Raw genomic sequence first — 19909 nt, 5'->3', positions numbered from 1 at the left:
TTGTTTAATAAATTCAATACATAGCCAGCAGTTTTTGCTCATTTTACAAATCAAATATACATGGTTGTTAAATTACAGATTTTCATTAATCCATATTCCTAACCCCCTATAAGACAATCTTCCATTTGTTTTCACCTAAGTATGTGGGGTGATACTAGGTAAGGACTGTAAAAATGACTTCTGAATAGGTTTAGATATTTCATCTTCCCATGTATTAAATGAAATCTAAAATCAATAATCTGTACTTTCCTGGATTTCTGCCCGAGATGCGACATGAATTAAACAGCTGATTTTTCAACTGGACAATAAAATATCCTACTTATTCTCATTCGATTTTTTAAAGATTTCCTTAGAAGGGCTCTTGTTCTGAAAATTGGAGGCATGGGTTGCACTGAGTTGGCCAAGATGACGCTTATGACAAAAAATGTATTATAATCTATATCCAAGATTCCCATAAAATGTAGATCATTTGAGGTGCATATATAGGCGGCTTAGTATGGAGGAAAAACACAAAAGCAGGTAAGGTGGAGGGATCCCTGCTGTAGAGAACCAGGGGCTAATTTATAAATGTTATCACTGTCTGAGAAAGAATCAGCACTGCAGTCAAACTTCTGACTTTTTGGGACACTTCTCATTTTGAATGAATACTGAAAACAAAACATGCCTCTGAATTGTGAATTTTGTATAAAGGTCCAATTTCAAGAGCAGGCTTCTTTGAAGAATCCCTGGAGATCAGTTCCCATCACCCATCTCATTTTTCTTAGTTTTACTAAAGGTCCATTACAGGCAAAAACAAAGAAAAGCATACATTTTTTCTTAACATACAACAAAGATAGTTACAACCCAAATCTGTCAAAAAACACAATTACTACTTATTACTGTTGTTAATATTAATTTCTAATCTGGGATGCCCCCTTGGGGCAGATGTTCTGATAGAGTGTACCCCATAATGCACTCTGAAAGCAGATTCTACTAGCTTTCCATAAAAAAAAGAATACACCAGCTTTTCACTGTGATGAAATTAGTCTTCCCTGGTCTCTGCTGTTGGATCACACTTATATTTCTTTAGACTAGAAGGAGTGAGAAAAAAGAAGTTATGTACTTACCATAACGTTCCATGTGATATGTTCATCTCGCCTTTGTTCTTACACACGGGTTCGGAGTTGATCATCGGCTCCGAGTCGGCCGCATTGCAAAGCTCTGCATCTTAGAGAAGCTCGAGACCAGACGATATCCCACAATCCTCCCTGCTATTCCTCAGATCTAGTTTGCGAGAAACCAGCCCTCTAACCCTCACCTCAGTGCAAGACATACACATTTACACGGATATCCATGAATATCCTCTGGCTATAATAAGTAATTCTTATGGGAGGTGCGCCATATCCTAATGAGGACACAGGCCAAAGAACCCTAGAAGAAGTAAGAAAAATCCCGACCAGACTCTAGTCTTACCTGTTCTTCCATAACATGTGAAAAGGTGGGGGATGTAAGAACAATGGCGAGATGAACACATCACATGGAACGTTATGGTAAGTACATAACTTCTTTATGTGAAAGTGTTCAATCTCGCCGTTTGTTCTTACACACGGGTAGCGTCCCTAGCTCAGTCACCCCGGGTGACTCATGGAAGAATGTTCCTGAGCAAAGTGGAACCAAAGGATGTCCTGTCCTTGGAGGTCCTGTCAACCTTATAATGAGTGGTAAATGTATGAGACTTAGCCCAGGTAGCTGCTGCACAAATCATGTCCAAAGGTAAGCGAGCTGCATGAGCCAAGGAAGTGGACATGGACCTGGTAGAATGAGCCTTAGGCTTAAAAGGTAATAACTGATTCTTACTAGAGTACACAAATGCTATACAATCGGAAAGCCATTTAGATAAGGTACGTTTCGTGACTGCCATACCCTTTTTGTTGTCTGCAAATGAGACAAACAGCTGATCTGACTTTCTGTGATCTTTAGTCCTGTCCAGGTAAAATCTTAGCTGCCTATGAACATCCAATTTGTGCAGCATATACTCCAGTCTGTTTGTATGATTCTTGAAAAACGTGGGGACCTCTTTGGATTGGGTGATATTTAGGACAGAACATACCTTGGGGAGGAATGACGGGTTTGTGCGCAAAGAGACTATCTGGGTGAAAGATCAAGTACGGTGGTCTGACTGACGACGCTTGTAGCTCTGATACTCTTCCAGCTGAAGTGACTGCCACGAGAAATAGTGTCTTCCGCGATAAAAACTTTAGTAGGCAGGATGAAGCCGGTTCGAAGGGAGGTAAAATCAGTTGTGACAATAACAGGTTCAAATTCCATGGGAAAAAGGGCTCCCGAATGGGTGGACGAAGGTGGACGGTTCCTTTCATAAAAGCCTTGCAAAGCCTGTGAGACATAATAGAAGAGCCCCCCTCACCAATATGAAAGTTAGATATAGCCGCCAACTGTACTCTCAAGGTGGAAGTTGAGGCTCCTTCGTGAAAGAGAATTGATAAGAATTCCAGCACTTTGTGTAGTGGAGCTACCAAGGGATCTATGTGTTGGCTTGACGCCCAACATACGAAGCGTTTCCATTTGCTCCTGTAAAGCTTTCTGGTGGAGGCTTTATGAGAGGCAACCAGAATGTGTTGAACTGCCGGAGAAAGAAGATCTGACCTGGCTAGAGAGGGAAGCGGAGCAGCCAAGCTGTCAGTTTGAGGGATTGAAGAGATGGGTGAGGAACTCCCGACGAATGAGTCAATAGATCTGGCACTGGGTCCAGAATCCAAGGTTCCTCCTTTTGATGGGCTCGAAGAAAGGGGAACCATATCTGCCAAGGCCAGAATGGCGCTATGAGTATTATCGTCCTTTCCAGGTTCCTGGTTTTCTGTAGAAATTTGGGAATCAACGGGGTAGGAGGGAATGCATACAGGAGACCCGGGGGCCAATCGTGCACCAGTGCGTCCCTGGGAACATCCCCCCGGAGGGGGTAGAAGGGCAAAGTAGCTTCTGCATTTGGCATTCAACGGGGATGCAAACAGATTGCAGCAAGGCTGGCCCCATCTGTGGAAGATCCTATCCGCCACCTGTGGATTGAGGGACCACTCGTGAGGTAACAGGATGGCTCTGCTCAACCTGTCTGCAATGACGTTTGATGACCCCAGGATGTGCATTGCCACTAGAAAGCGGCCTATGGACTCTGCCCATTGCCAAATTCTCATGGCCTCTCTGCATAATGGGTAAGACTTGGTCCCCCTTGCTTGTTTATGTACCAGACCACAGACATGTTTGCCCGTCTGAACTGCCACTGTTTCCAGAGGTAAGAGAGCTTGGAAGTGTTGCAACGCTAAGAACACCGTCCTCAACTCCAGAACATTTATGTGCAGGTTTGTACTCCATGTTGGACCATTCTCCTTGGACTGTTCTTCCCTGAAAAAGTCCCTCCCACCCTATCAGAGAAGCGTCTGTGGTGATTGTGGCCGTCAGGTTGGGTAGGACAAATGGACGACCCATTGTGAGGTCCTGACCGTTTACCCACCATGAAAGATCTCGCTTGCAAGAGTCTGTTATCATTATCTCGTGCGATAAGGGTAGCTGTTGGAACGACCACTGCGTGAAAAACAGCCATTGGAGGACCCTCATGTGCAATCTCCCCATGGGAACTGCGATCAGAGACGCTGCCATTAGCCTCAGAACTTTTAACACTAGCCTGGCTGGAGCTTTCCTGTTCTGAAGAAGAAGAACCTGTTCTTTGAGGGCTGACGCCCTTAGTGGAGGAAGCTTTAACAGTGTTAACCGTGTATCTAGGTCTGCTCCGATGAATGAGATATGCTGTGAGGGCGATAAGGCAGATTTTTTGAAATTGATTGAAATTCCTAAGTGGGAACAAAGGTCGACTGTGTAGTCACTGGCTTGAACAAGATGATGCCTGGTGGTGGCGGTGGAGCCAGTTGTCCAAATACGGAAACACCCAGAATCCTTGTCGTCTCAAGTGAGACGCCACTACTGCCATGCATTTGTTGAATACCCTAGGGGCTGAGGTGAGTCCAAAGGGCAAAGCTCGAAATTGAGAATGACTGGTTCCCAGCCGGAAGCGCAGGTGATCTCTGGACGGCCTGGCCATTTTGATGTGGTAGTACGCGTCCTTGAGATCTATCGAGCACATCCAATCGTCCTTCTGTAAGAAGGGAAGGATCGACTGTAGCGTGACCATCCGGAACTTTTCCTTCCTTACGAAGAAGTTGAGATTGCTGAGATCCAAAATTGGTCTCCAGTCCCCTGTCTTCTTTGGAACTAAAAAGAACCTTGAGTAAGTTCCGGATCCTCTTTGGTCCGCCGGGACTGGCTGGATGACTCTTTTTCCGAGCAGTTTTGAAATTTCTACAGCTGCTGGACCTTGCAGATGGGGTGGCACATCTGGAAGTCTCTTTCGTTGAGGTGGTGTGGACATAAAGGGAATTATGTATCCTCTGGTTACTATGCTTTTTACCCAATAATCCGAAGTAAGATTTAGCCAGGCCTGTGAGTATAAAGCCAAGCGACCCCCGACCGCCTCCAGAGTAGCGACCGCCTCCAGAGTAGGACAGTCGGGCCTCCATTCAGGAGTGCTGGAAGGGCTTCCCAGAGACTGTATCCCTGTCGCCCTGATTTAGCGGACCTCCTCTGCCGCCGGGGCGGTGTCCTCCATTTCTTCCTCCCTCCTATGCCTCTGGAGGGGGCATCACCCTGTGTGGCTTGGAAAGATCCCAGAGTCTTACAGAACCACATTTTTCCGCCTCATTGCCCTTTGGGGTGCGGTCTAGATGGAGTGGAAAAATGAACCTCAGCAGCAGACAGGGTCTTCCCCTCTTGCTCACACCAAGTTAAAGTCTCCTTAACTTTGGGCCCAAAGAGTGTGGCACCATCAAAGGGGGCGTTGGCAAAGGAAGACTTGAAGGCTTCCGCAAAGGAGCACAGCCGCATCCAGGATGGTCTACGGAGAGCAATCGCTGAATCTGAAGCTCTACTCGATCCTTCGGCCGCATATGAGATGAGCCTCATGGACGAGTTTGCTATTGAAGTAAGGGTGTTGAGTTGTGCTGTCACCTTATCTGAGACAGCAGCATCTGTGTTACACTGGAGGGTATCTCCCAGTTCTTTAATGAGATCCCTCTTGTAGACGTGTAAAATGTGTCAAATAGTTTAGCGAACGCATGGAAAAAGTCGCTGAACTAAAAACGCGCTTCCCATACCTGTCCATAGTCCTAGAATCCTTATTAGGAGGATGAACAGAAGAGGAAGACTCAGACCTTTCCTTCTTCGTGGCCGCCGCCACCACCATAGCGTCGACCGGGACTCCTTTAGTGAGATAGGCCTTATCCTGGGGGGGGGTGTGATAAATTTGTTTGGTTTTCGGGGGACCGGTTCCACTGTGTCCGGTGTTTCCCACGCCCTTCGGGCGATCAAGTCCATCAACTCATCGATGGGCGGGGTCACCCAGGAGGTAGAAGGTTGAGCCCCAAAAGCCTTCAGCAACACCGACTCGTCCTCAGTGGGGGCTAGGGATGGCCAATCACCCCTCTGTTTCAAGATCTCCAGGATGTCTGCAAATGACATCCTCAGAGGGGGATCGTGGGGACCCCTCTGCCTCATCCAAATCGGTGTCAGAAGTTAGGGATTCCTGTGGGGAATCAATGTGCCTCCTCTTGCACAATCTCTTCCTCGGAACCTCATCAGAGGGGGCTTCTGGTGAGGCCTCCGAGGAACAGGGATCACCCTCTGGGGCTGGCTGAGGCAATGGGGCTCTACGCTTAGGGTGAATCATGGGGGCAGAAACAGAAAGAGGCCCTTTGGGGGAAGGAGAAGACGCCTCCGATGAAGTTGTCTGAGCAGACAATACCTTCCTCATAAGGTCAAAAGCCCCCGGGCCGAGGACTCCTCCGGTTCCGAAGAACGTGGAAGCATCAACGACACCGGAACCATGGGCTCCGACCCAGAGGACGGAGCTGAACCAATCTTCGCCGAGGCCCCGAGAGGGAGAGTCGGCACCGAAAATTCAGTACGACTCTGTCCCGGAATCAAGGAGAGATCGCCGGCTCCGTGACTCTCCTACAGGCTCCAAAGGAGTCAAAGTCATTGGTGCCGATCGTGCAATGGACGGGTTCGGCACCGAGGGCTCTACTAACATCGGATCGTCTTCTCCCGGCTCCGAAGACTGAACGAGTCTCGAAGGAGGACCTGTTGGAGACACGGGGAGGGCTTCTAGTTTTGATACCAATTGGGATGAAACCGCAATCAGCTTGGAAAGGGCCATGTTTTCCATTAGTTTCTGCACGACACGATCCACATCAGTATTGGATAAGGGTCTGGAAGACCGGGTCAAAGGGGCCTAAGACGGCACCGACCCAAAGAATAGACGGTGGAGGTAGCTCTGACACCGGTTCCAAGACCTGGGGCTCGGTGAAAGATAACCGTTCGATGCTCGGCCCCGAGGTCTGTGGAACCAGCGAACGAATCTTAAAAGATGAGCTCGGAGCCGATGGCATGGGCTCCAACATCTTCGACCCCTTCAAAGACTTAGAAGCCTGGTCGGACTTCTCCAAGGCCTCCTGAAAGACAGGTTTAAGTAAACCCTTGTCAATAAGCTTCCTGCGTCTCTCTGTCATGACCCTCCCGCTAAAGGAATGACAGATGGAGTAAACCTCCTGCAAATGGAGAGAGCCAAGGCAGTAGACGCAGGAAGCGTGATAGTCAGTGATGGACATTTTCTGTCCACACTGACATCTCTTAAAGCCGGATTTGGCTTTCTCCGACATTTTACAATCAAGGTAAACACTGGAAAAAAACAGTGAAAAATGGAAAAAAATACTAGCTAACAATAACTATATATATATATATATATATATATATATATATATATATATATATATATAATATGAAATACACACAAGCTATTATAACACTACTAGAAAAAGTCAGAAACTAGTAGGCCGAAGCCCAAACCTATGAATCTAAGTAGATATATATATATATATATATATATATATATATATATATATATGATAGATCAAGACAAATACACACACACACTCTCTATAATAACTATCTAGGCTAAAGCTAAAATACTATAAAAAATTTGTGAAGAAATTCTGCTCATCTCCAAGTTAAACTAAATAGTTCGCTGGCCCGAGCTCTCCTCGACCGATCTGTTGCAGCGGCAAACTAGACTTGAGGAATAGCATTGAGGATTGTGGGATATAGTCTGGTCTCAAGCTTCTCTAAGATGCAGAGCTTTGCAATGCGGCCTACTCGGAGCCGATGATCAGCTCCGAACCCGTGTGTAAGAACAAACGGCGAGATTGAACACTTTCACATTGCTAAGTTTGAAAATCTTCAGTAAAAGCATTAGTGGTTTGCAACAGTTCAAAAATACCTGTCTATATATGTAATACACAATCTGAAAAAAATGTTTGCTGAAGTGCAAAGAAATAGCTGAAATAATATAGCCTTTTCAAAAAGTGAAATTTTATGAGCTTCAGGACCTGTCCTCCTCCTATACTCCTTCGCTGAATCAGCCAGACTATCACACTGCCTGGCTTGCAAAGCACAGCTAATTAGTAAAGTTACTCTCAATGGATATTAGGTTTCTTCACCCTCAGACTATAAAATTAGAGTGATAAAGTCTGAAAGGATCATTAGGTCGGCCTATAACCACAAAAGAGGGAAACAATGGAGGTGCATATGATGGTAAACAGTACAGTACACTCTCAGTTAACTGGAACTCAAGTAACCGGCACAAAAACATCAAAGAATACAGTACAATTTTCATGTGTTGCACTTTGTCCCCCAGCCCAAGCAGAAACATACCTTACATTTTTAGACTTTTAGAGTTTTAAAAAGGAAGATCGGGATAAATTCCCTCTCACCCCAACCTGAGAGCAAGTCAACCAAACAAATAGGATAGGGTACAGTATTAGTCAGGCCTATTTTTAACAGTAAGTCTTAAGCAACCAGAAACAATAGTTATCCAGCATCTACCAATCCCCATGAGTAACTGAGAGTCTACTGTAAATAATTGGAAATGTTGACTCTAAATTGCTAAGTGGCCCTAAATGGTGTGAAATAGAGAGAGATAAAGGTAACTTACTGTGTGTTTTTTTTTCCCTTGGCAAGAAGCTTTCAAATGTGATATGCAAAATGATGCAAGAACAAGACAGGCAAACTCCCAAAGGAAATATCCTAAGATTTCATTAAGTTTTAATATGGTGTGCTCTGAGGAAGCAGACAAAGACAGAAATGCCACAGTGAGGACAGAAATTACCAAGTCATGCTCTTATGGGAAACGTTCTTTAGTGTGGAAAATATAATCTGAGGAAAGGAAATGTAATTATGGTGCAATTCCACTGTAATTCATGGTTTAACATACTTGAAAGTTACAGGAAACAGGGAATGCTGCATGCCAATGTTTATGGTTAAAACAGAACACATACAAATAAATGACATGAAAATCCGGATTATGTAGACAGATACTAGCTTGATTCTAAACACAGTCCTGAGGAAACTGTTGAAATACAGAATGACCTGAAAACAAGTTTTATATTTTAAATTCCCCTGATAAAGAGTGGTTCCCTCAACACACTCGTGCAATGAGAATAAAGGAAAAGGTCAGCTTTTAAATAAAGCTATTATTCATCTCTTTTCATGGCAAAAAGAATAGCTGCCTACAAGAGTAACTTGTTTAACTGAGTAAAATACTAAGTGCACTAAACTGATGTTATCCTAAGCAAAGAAACTCGTTAATAAAGGCAACTGCTCTTGTCATATGCTCTGTCCTGAATCAGAACACACCGTTATGAAAATAATAAATATCAAGTCACTGCGATGTTTATTGTTCATGATCTCTGGAAAAAAATACTGCACAAGCTCAAACTATCTTATATTTCCTGAAGACTGACCTGGCATACAATGCCCCGAGCCATGACAGTTCAGCCAGCTAGCTACATCAATGGATGGGACACTAGCTACTTAAACATTTAACAAGGAAAGAGAAAAGATGCTCCCTTTAAGCACACATCCCGACACAACAATGAAATGCAGTCAGAAGGGTAAATAACATTCAATGCTTTTCTTAATAACCCAATTATTTAAGTAACAAATGCTCACCTTCTTCATCCTTTGTAGAAGTGCAGATTACATCACGACAAACTTCCTTCTCCATTTCTGCTTCAACTTCAAAAAACTCCTCTACTAACTCTTTTGCTGACTCTAAAACAAAAAAGATCGACAAAAATGCAGTATATATACCAAATAATTCTAAGACTTGTCTAGCAAATAAACCACAAAATGAAACTAAGTGCAGTGTCAACTCATACACAAATCATAAAAGGGTGCATGATCAGTGTCTCGTCATAACAGTATCTCAGATAAGCTATTTGTGCAAAACCAGATTCATTTGCAACCACGAAAGTTGGCACCCTTGCCATCTGTAACTCTCTGCCTTTTAAAATAAAAAAAGAGAATAAGGTAGAGGTCCAGGGAAGTCTAACAAGTTAAGTGGAACCATACAGAAATTAACTTGCTACAAGTTTCAGCACAAAGACACTTTGGAAACCATATCCCCCTTTAGGGTAACTGCCCCAATTCTGTTGCTTCAGCTGTACTGAACTCCAGTATTATACAGGAACAATTACATATGTCTCCTCCCTGAACACCTACGCAGGTTAACTTTTTTCAAATACACAGGCATATACCAGTACACAATATAAAACAGATTTCTGTGCTTATGTCAGCATTTCTGAAATTCTCATGACAAACATCCCTAATAAAAATATCCACAAAGTACTTAAGAAGAAGAGAATTTCTGTACAAGTGCAGCAGCTGAGGGACACCCCCATCCCAGCAGGTACTACCTGCTCAAGACTTGGGATATAGCAATCATCTGGCAAACAAAATGTATGACTACATGTCTGGTCCAAACTACAGAGCTTTAGAAGCAATAACAGCGGATTCACTGGAGATGTCCCTTTTTAAGACAAATTAAGTGGAGTGGAGGCCAAATTATATAAAAAATACAACACACAATAGAAAACATGTGAGCCAGTATAATAAACAAGCACAGATGAGCACTATAATAAAACAGCAGAGCTAGTACTAGTAGAAATAGATTCACATAGCAAGAGCCCAGGAAAAGGGCAGACATTAGGTTCAGTTGGTTCCTAGAGGCGTCAGACATTCCTTTGCTAGGATGGCTATGAGTCACCCGACCACAGACATTTGGACAAAACAGACTGACTGTTGGAGCCATTCTCCACTAGCAATATAGGATGATGCATTTCCTATGTATTAAGCACCAAAATTATCTTTTCATTAAGACATACATGCGGGCTGTACATCTTAAGGCAAAAGATCAATTTGAGACAATATTAATCGGACAGTTATCAAAGTAATATGAAACAACAGGTCAAACCTTTTGTTTGATTCTGCTCTTCCCTGTCAGATATCCTTTGTTGAGCTTTTCTGAATACACGAAGATGCGTGGCAAAATCATCCACTAACCGTGTTGTAAAATAAGACTGCCATTCAACTTCTTTTGACCTTTAACAAAACGAAAAAAACAAAATGAAAAAAAGTTGAGTACACATCAGATAATGGAATAAAAACAATGATTACAAGCAGATAATTACTCCAATATTAATGAAAGAACAGCTGTGCAAGTAAAATTACCATAAAAATAGATGTTCAAATAGATCACTGCTGCAGTAGCCTAATCTACATGAGACTTCTCGCCAAGGATCAGACCACCCAGCCAGCATCCAAAGCTTTATTTAGGGGACTTCCACATGCTCTAACCACTGAATTCAGTCACTATGGTAACAAAACTTCATAGTTTTCTTGCCTCAGAAAAGGGGAGGCTACAATCCAGACAGGTAAACATGTGCCAGGAAAAAAAAAAAAAAAAAACAGAAAATCACATATATCCACACACTGGGGGGGGGGGAGGTGTGGCTACTGCAACAGTAATCTATAAAAATATCTATGGTTATGTTAAGTTTACTTACACAGTTGTGTTCATCATTTGATCACTGCTGTAGTAGCCCAGGCTATATGTGCTGAATATCAAAACTTAGGAACAAAGGGAGAACAAAGAAGGCTGAGAGTTGAGGAACCCCTTGAGAATACTCTTGGCAAAACCTGCTCCATTCTTAGAGAAATATTCTAGTTTGTAGTGCTTGATAATGGTATGCACAGATGACTAAGCTACTGTTTTTAGTATATTCCTAGAACCCAACCTTTCCAAAAACACAAAGTAGCAGCCAAAGCCCTACTATAGTGGTGCTCCTTGACCTAGTCTCGATGCATCCTATGGTAAGAATAGCAAAACGCAAGAAATTGTCTGTTTTGACACTGCTTGTCCATTTCTTTCTCTTTTATTGTTACCTTCATAGGCAATAAACAACTGGTCAGCAATCCTGACATTTCTGTGCTGTCAGTGTAGTATCACACTTGCCTGTGGACCTCCGGATTGGGTAAAATTCTTTCTTCCTCATTTTTAGGATCAGGAAAGAAAATGGAATATAAACTGGCAAGCTCAGTGTAAACTCTGAAACTGAAACAACTTTCAACATAAAGGAAAGATTTGTCTCAAAGCAAACCCATTTTTCTGAAACATGAAATAAGGATGACTCACCATAAGAAACTGTAACGCAGATTTTTTATTTATTTTTTTTTTGGCAGAAGTCAAAGCAATGAGTAACGCTATTTTCCATAATAATAAGCTACAAGTTCAAAAAGAAACATTAAGTTTTCCCAGTACAAAATTAAGATCCCAAGAAGGTACCACTGGCTTTCTGAGATGATGTTTGTTCTTCTTTCGGCTTTTCCTGGTTAGGGGTTGCCACAGCTGAACTCCGGTCCGCTAATGACTAACAGTAGATTTTTACGGTGCCGAGGTGCCAGCCCAATGCCCAACCTTCAGCAAAGGCACGCCCATTCACGCATGTCTTTTGAATGCCACTCGACCGCGGGGAGGACATGCAGACTACACACAGAAGGCACTCCAGCCGAGAATCGAACGGGAGAACTTCTTGCTGTGGGACAACAAAGCTACCACTGCACCATGATGGATATGTAAAAACCCTTTCGAAAATTGCTTTACTTCATTTGGAGTAGAAAGGGTGGGATCCAAAAACAGACAAGCAGTGATGGCCAAAGATGAATTTTAACAGAAGAATTAGAAAGGCCAGAGGATCTCGCTCACAAATACTATGGAACTGCAGGAGTCTGAGCCTTATAAGTGTCCTAGTTTTTGGTTTGGCACCAACTAGAAAATCTTTTCCACTTACCCATATATAGATTTTCTAAAAGCAGGTTTCTCTGTCTGTTGTAATACCTGCTGTATGTTCTCAGAAAAAAGTGCCTAAAGGTATTAAAATTCTATCATCCAGGCAGTCAATTAAAGAAGTTAAAGATTAGGTGTATCAAATAACCCCTGTCCTGTACAAGTCCATTCTGTGAGAAATCTTGTGGTAATTGCCCTTGGCCACTACTTTCAAGAAAATCACTGTTGATTAGGCAAAAGGGAGTCACCACAATAATTTTTGGGGAGTCCTTCTGAATTTGTAGAAGAAAATACAGTTGTGCAAGTAAACTTACCATAGCAGAAGATGTTCAAATGACCACTGCTATAATAGCGTTAACTATACAGATTATATATATCCTGCTAGCCAGCTTCGAAAATTTTAGGGCACATTCCCACGCACCCAAACTGTTAGGCAGTTCGAGCAGAGCTGACTAAAAGATATGTTTGGGTGCAAAGCCTTTCAGAGCTTTACTGCTGCAGAAGAGTACCCTCCTCTAAGGCTTTTGAGGATCAGTAGTTGAGTAGTTGGCCTGTGCTGTTCCTTTGCTGGGCAGATAAGTCCCCTTTGGGGAAAAAAAAACTTTTGTTTAATAATTTTGCTGCTTATCAACCTACTTTCCCTCCCCTGGATACATCTCCCCATGCACAGTCTAATTTATCGCTGGTTATAGAGAGGATTAGGGCTGTAACGTTGAAAGGAAGACCTAGGTTGAGAAACCACTGATTCACCCACCAAAGTACCTCCTTTTTTCATAAATAAAAGGTGGTACTGGAAAATCAGTTCAAACTGATTTGACAAACAACTGAATCTTCCTCATGAGAAACCTGGCCAAAGGAATCAAGAGAAGAGTAGAGGCAATGAAACCTGGGAAATACCAGAGTCTGGTACAAAATATCAGAAATTGCTGCTTGTAACACTCCATCTTGTTCTGAGGAAGAAAAGCCAGCATGATGGCTGCATCCAGTGGACATACCAGAAACATTATCCTGTGGGATGGAATCAGAGAAGATTTTCTCTGTTCAGTAGTTAAAGGCTGAGAAAAAGCTAGAAATTCTTGTCAAAGATTCTGCAAAAGTGAGGTAATCTAAACATGGAAAAATTGAATGCACTGAGACTTATAAATGGGATATTAAAGGAGCCAGGCACTTTAAAACACCCTTTGGAGCTGTAGATAAACCAAAGGGCAATGCAGAAAATTGAAAATTAAACCAGACACAGAAAAGCAATAAAAACATCCGAATAACTTGACTGGAAAGTGACAAAAAGTTTTTAAATCAAAAGTTACCAGAAAACAGAAAAAGTACAATGAGAGTTAATAAAGACTAAACAGAAGAGAAGAGCATGTTCAACTTTGGAAATTTAAACGCCAAGGCTTAGAACAGAAAGGTCTAAGACAAGTCTCCGGATACTATCTCTTTGACACCAGAAAGATTCTTGAATAGAATTATTTCCTTCTTTAGTCTGGGGGGAAAGGTTCTACAACCTCCCCCCCCCAAAAAAAGCATCTGATCTGGGATAGGAGGAAAATTACCATAATGATAGAGCCATGTTGTCTCGTTTTCATTTGGTTCAATATTTAGTTTGTCAGATCCAATCGGATTCAACCTTAGCACCTTCTTACAGAGCTTTAGATCCAAAGCTCTGACTCCTCCCTCTACCCACAACTCTCTCCTACCTAAATTACCTCAAATCAAGTTTGCTGATCCTTACTAACAATAGAGAATAAACAATTTGATAAGAATAAAAACTCTTACAGAAGAAAAACTGCTTACTAAGGATGCTAATCTGGGAAATATGACCTAAAGCAGACAGGGTCTTGGTTGAGGCCTGTCTGAACACCAGAAGTTTGAAGATGGCAATTTGGAAGAGGGAGGGAGGGATGTTGAACTAAATGAAAATGCGAACATGGATTTATTGTTATGCAAGTACATTACCTTCATATCCGATGTTGTCTATTTTCATCTGATTCAATATCCGGGACAGATTCCCAAGATGCCTAAAGGAACCTGGGTGGTATCAAGGAAGGATATTCCTGAGATTGGTTGAGCCAAAAGATGCACGAGCTCTAGACTGAACATCCAATTTGTACTGAAATATAAACATGAACCGTTGACCAAGTTGCTGATGCACAAATTTCATCAATGGGAAATCTTTTCATGAAAGCTGTAGAGCTCTAGTGGAAGGAGCTTTTGGTTTTCCGTGAAGAGACAAACAAGAGTTTTATATACAGAAGAAATACGGTCTGAAAGTCATTTAGGAATGATAAATTTTGACACTGGATTTCCCAATTTTGCTTTGAAAAAGGAGAAAAACAGTTGACCTGATTTTCTTTTATCTTTGGTATGTGGAAGTAGAACCTGATCTGTCTGTACACATCTAAGGTATGAAGCACATGTTCGCCGTTGTTGAAAAAATTAGGGAATAAATGACTGGCAAATCAAGGGATTAATTCAAATTTGCTTCAGATGAGACTTTTGGGCGAAGGGTAGGATTTGTTCAAAATGACACAAAGTCTTAGTGGAAAATGAGAAACTGTGGCTTGCACAAGAGACCTTGTAACTCCAGAATTTGTTTAGCAGATGAAATGGCAATTAGGAAGACAGTTTTCCAAGAAAGGTATTTAAGGTCAGATTAATGTCACTGGCTCAAAGGTTTTCAGAGTCAAAAGACTGAAGTAAAACTGTGACATTCCATGGGGCGGGGGACAGGGTCTTGAACTGAAGTCCTCAACTAAAAACCTCTGATGAAATCCTTGCATATTCTAAGAGAAACTATGGAAGTGGTATTATGGCCTACGTAAAAATTTGAAACGGCAGCCATTTAAACTTTAATGTTACAAAAAACAGATCCTTAAGTGAAAAAATTCTGAAAGAAATAGCAATACCAATGGGAGGGGGACAGAAATGGGATCTGGTTCTTTTGATAAGGCCCAAATAGAAAATCTTCTCCATTTACTTTTACAAGTCTTTTTGGTTGATAATTTCGTTTTCTTCTGAAAAGTTAAGTGAACTACTAGAGAAGACAGCCTGGCATCTCTGGCCATTGATAAAACTGAAGAAACCATGAGGTCAAATTTAGGTAGATCTGGTAGAGGCATTCTGAACAGGTGACTCAAAATCCAGATTGGGATCCAGCAGCCAAAAGGGGTGTAGCAAATAAGACCAAAGGAAGGGGAACAAAATGTGTTTGGGCCAGAACAAAGCAAATGAGGATCAACTTGGTCTTGCACCTCGTGGCTTTCTGCATGAAGTTTGACAGGAGAGGTATTGTTGGAAATGCATAGAGGAGACCTGGGGGTCAAGGATAGACTAGAGCATCTCTCAGTGAATGTCCCTATGGAGGAGTGAGGGGCAAAATACCTGCTACATCTGCTGTTGAGGAAGTAGACAAAAAGGTCACAGCAAGGCTGCCAGTAGCTGCTGAAAATCTCTATTGCCACTGCCTGTTTGAGAGATCACAAGTGAGGCAATAGGATTGACCCGATCAATTTGTCCATTAGTACATTTGATGTCCCAGGAATATGCATTGCTTCCAGAAAATGACAAGAAGACATCGCCCACTGCCAGACTTGAATGGACTCCCAAGCAAAGTAGATATGACCTTGTTCCAATTTGTTTGCTGATGTAACATACCACTGACATATTGTCTGTCAGGATGGATATTACACCCTTGGGTAGATGGTCCTGAAAACTCTGCAGTTCTAGAACTGTACTTGTCTCCAAGATACTGATGATTAGCGTCCGCAGGTAACCAAGTACCTTGAACAGTCTTCCCCTTGATATGCCCTTCTAGATGGGAAGCATCCATAGTTACTGTTGCCTGGTGTGTTGCTGGACAACATAATTCCCCTTCTGTAACTGAGAGGTTGTCCTCCACCTTATATGGATGGTTTCTGCATAGTTAAGTGAAACTAATTCTAGTATGCAGGGCATGATGACTCTGACCACTAGATTGAGAAAAAACACTAGACAGAGAAAGTCCACTTTAACACACTTGTGACATCTCATGTGACATCTCACCAGCGGAACTAAAGTGAAGGCAGAGGCCATCAGACCTAATAAACTAAGAATCAATCTTGCTTGTGAACACAGATGCTTAATTACCTGAGAAGCCACCAGTCTTAATGACAACACACTTACATTTGGGAGTTTGACAATTTGTCAAACTGTGTTGATATGTCATACTGGTGAATTCCACCTGCTGACTACAGGGCAGTTGGCTTTTTGCATGACTGACTATTATCTCTAACTGGTCTGCAAGACATAGATGTAGCAGTAGATCCCTTGAACTAGTTGTTGGAAGCTAATCATCTAAATATGGGAAGACTTGGATCTCTTGCAATCATAGATAAGCTGCTACCTCTGCCATAATCTTGGTGAACAACTAGGGGGTTGAGGTGAGACCAAATGGCAGTGCCTTGAATTGGTAATAATTTGCTGCCAGACAAAAATGGAGAAATCTCCAAGACTGCCTTTGCATCTTTATATAGTAGTAGGCATCATGGGGATCTTCAGAACACATCCAATTGTTCTTTCTCAAAGAAACAGAATGGGCTGTAACATGACCATCTGGAACTTTATCTGTTTGACAAACTGACTGAAGTGTCTGAGGTCTAATATTGGCCTGAGGTCCCCTGTCTTCTTTGGAACTAAAGAATCTGGAGTCTATTACAGGTTCTAACCGGACTGGGGGACCTGTTAAAGGACACTTTCTAGCAACTTTGAAAGTTCTACTGGTGCATTTTCCAATGAATCAGGTAGCATACCAGGAATCTTTGATCTCTTATTTGGACAATACAAAAAGGGAACGGTGTAGCCTCTGGTGATTATCCTTAAAACTAGTTATTTCATTAAATGTTACAATATTCACTTCAAATAGAGTCAGTTTACACCTTGGATTTTCATTTTTTAGTAATTGCTTTTTTGGCAGCCAATTAAGACAAACAGGGCCTTAATGTCTAGGTAATTCAGATCCTGTGTTGATCCCATCCATCGACAACCTCTTTTTCCCATTGTTTGCACATGGGGTTGGGGTGTCACTTCAACACTGACAATCATCTAGAACCGCAATAGTTCTTTCACACCACACACTCAACACCTATGGCCAAATTTATTGTGCCCACTCCACCTACTGCATGTCTTTGGAATGTGGGAGGAAACCGGAGCATCCAGAGGAAATTCATAGGAACACAGGGAGGACATGCAGACTCTACACAGAAGGCACCCCAAACAAGAATCAAACCAGGGAACCTCTTACTGTGAGGCAACAATTCTGTCCACGGTGCTGCCTCCATCCCAGTTTTTTTAAAAAAAATCACTTCCTTAGTTACACCCATTTGCTCACCCAATATTTCTGACAGTACTCTGTATGGAATTTGTAAAGACTGCCAACGCATTACACTCCTGACATGTATGTTTCCAGTTACCTTTTTCCCCAACATGCCTTCAACATTTGCTATCTACCCAAGGAAAAAAATGTAGTTTGCTTGGGGTATAAAAACTCCTATGCAAACACTGCCAAGCAAAAATCCTAAATCTTCTAGACTCTATTGCATACTTGGGAGCCATACATATGTCCTCCTATTTTTGCCTTGTCAAATTGCTTATCAAATTTCTCTTCCCCAATCTTTATTAACCTCATCTAATTGATTCCTATAGTTATTGTGCAAGTATTTTATACCCTTATCCTATGTATCCATTTTTTAACAGCAGTGTTTGTTCCAGATTCAACTAAAACTGTACCAGAGAAGGTCTTTCACTTAGGATTACCCCATTCCTTTCTCTTTGCCTATACTCCGATATCAATCTCTAATAGGGAAAGTAGTCTCTAACCTGCAGTCCAAACGTCTTCTTGAGCGCTTCCCACTCTATTAACTTTCCTTCTCTACTTATTTGCTCCCAATATCTTTGTCCCTTTTCCTGTTTTCTCCAGTAAATTTCAGCCCACTCTTGCATATTCTCTGTACCCCTAACTGCATTCATCCCTATTGGCAGAATCTCCTTTTTCCATTCTCATGTTGGTTTAGTTCTTAGAATATATTCTGCTACTTTATGAACATAATATTCTGTATGGCTGTTATTTTCCTTAAGGATCTGCATCCAAAATATCTCACGCTCCTTATTTCTTGAACTGCCCCCATGCTTCATCATCATTCCTTTCCACCATGAATTATAGATTTCTGCTAGTGTTTTATATATATGAGCCTTAACTGTACCGCTCTAAAATATCCCTTCAAATCAGGTAAAACTAAATCACTGAGTTATACTTGGATTAGATTATTTTATTTGACCCCTGCCCTCTTCCCCCCAGATAAAATCCTTCAACTCTATTAATTACTATTCACAACTTCTCAATTTGTTGATAAGTCTGCTTGACATGTTAAAAAACCAAAAAAAAAAAAAAAAAAAAAAAAAGGAGAGAGACACTAAAAACATTTTCACTGTTTGTACCGTTATCCATATCCATACACAAGAGCTTCCAGTTTTTGCATTACGTTTTGTTTAGCCTCTTCCCAAATACCCTTAGCTGCCATAACAGCATCCTTTTTAACCTATACTCCTAAATATTTCATTTTATTATGTCCCCATAAATATGGGTATTGCTGTACCAGGTTATGTGTGGGTACAGGTTACAGCTAGAGCCTTTGGTTTGTTTTCATTAATTTTATATCCCATAAAGACTTGAAAAGGTCTCAAAGTTCCACAACACTGAAGCGTTCCTTTCTGGTTTTATAATGCGCAAAATAATATTGTCGGCAAATAAAGCTAAATTTTCTTGATTACCATACCAGTTATATCCCTGAATTTTTGATACCCTTATTTTATTTGCCAATGGTGTTAAATAACATAAAAAACAAAGGGGAAAGAGAAAGTAAAGTTGTCTAAAATGTTACCATAACCACAGATGTCCTCTCTTCACTGCTGCAATATCCTTCACTTGAGGGATATCCCCACCAGATTGGGCCCTGAAGTCGGCCAGTATACAAAAGATTTTCACTACTGTACGGTATGTGGTACATCTGGCATAGGCTGCAGTCATACATAGGCATAAAACAGATGTACGCACATACCATCCTCAGAACTGAATGGCCCAGGAGGAAAGGCTGGCTAAGGACTAAGTGATGTGTGCATCCAAGAAAAACAGTCGACTGGAGAAGGTGGGTGGATAGAATACTGCAGTAGTGAAGAGAAGAACATCCATGGTTATGGTGCGATTTTACACAACTTTACTATGTCCTTCTATTCACTTGTTGCAGTATTCTTCACCTGAGGAAGAATGGCAAAGCTCAAGAGGGAAGGGAGAAGGCAGGAGTAGAGAAGCTTTCAATGAAGCCATGGAGAACGTCTCTGGGAAAACCAGTTCCGGATCTGGAGACAGAATCCAGTTTGCAATGTTTGGTGAAGGTATGTATGGTAGACCAGGTGGCTGCTTCAAGAATGGCACTGTTATCGAAACACTTGGAAGAAAGCCTTGGATGAAGCCATGGCTCTGGATAGAGTGGGGGCCTTCACAGGGGAGGAAAGAGTCGTTGCATGGTTAGTGTAACAAAAGGAGATTTTTTTTTTTTTTTTGAGATCCAGAATGATATGGTCTGCTTGGAAGCA

The 19909-nt window shown here is 41.9% G+C and overlaps 1 protein-coding gene across 1 annotated transcript in view; it reads right to left on the bottom strand.

Moving 5' to 3' along the window:
• Positions 1-19909, bottom strand: part of SNX13 (sorting nexin 13) — a 1298295-nt gene that overhangs the window by 1204496 nt on the left and 73890 nt on the right. The window contains 2 exon segments of the mRNA XM_044065560.1: positions 9109-9210; positions 10412-10539. Coding sequence (XP_043921495.1) covers positions 9109-9210; positions 10412-10539 — 230 coding nt within the window.

Source organism: Protopterus annectens, chromosome 3.part0, assembly GCF_019279795.1.
Source record: "Protopterus annectens isolate FY-2018-M chromosome 3.part0, PAN1.0, whole genome shotgun sequence".
In the NCBI taxonomy this organism is placed as follows: Eukaryota; Metazoa; Chordata; order Ceratodontiformes; family Protopteridae; genus Protopterus; species Protopterus annectens.
This window is presented reverse-complemented; position numbering and strand designations above follow the sequence as displayed.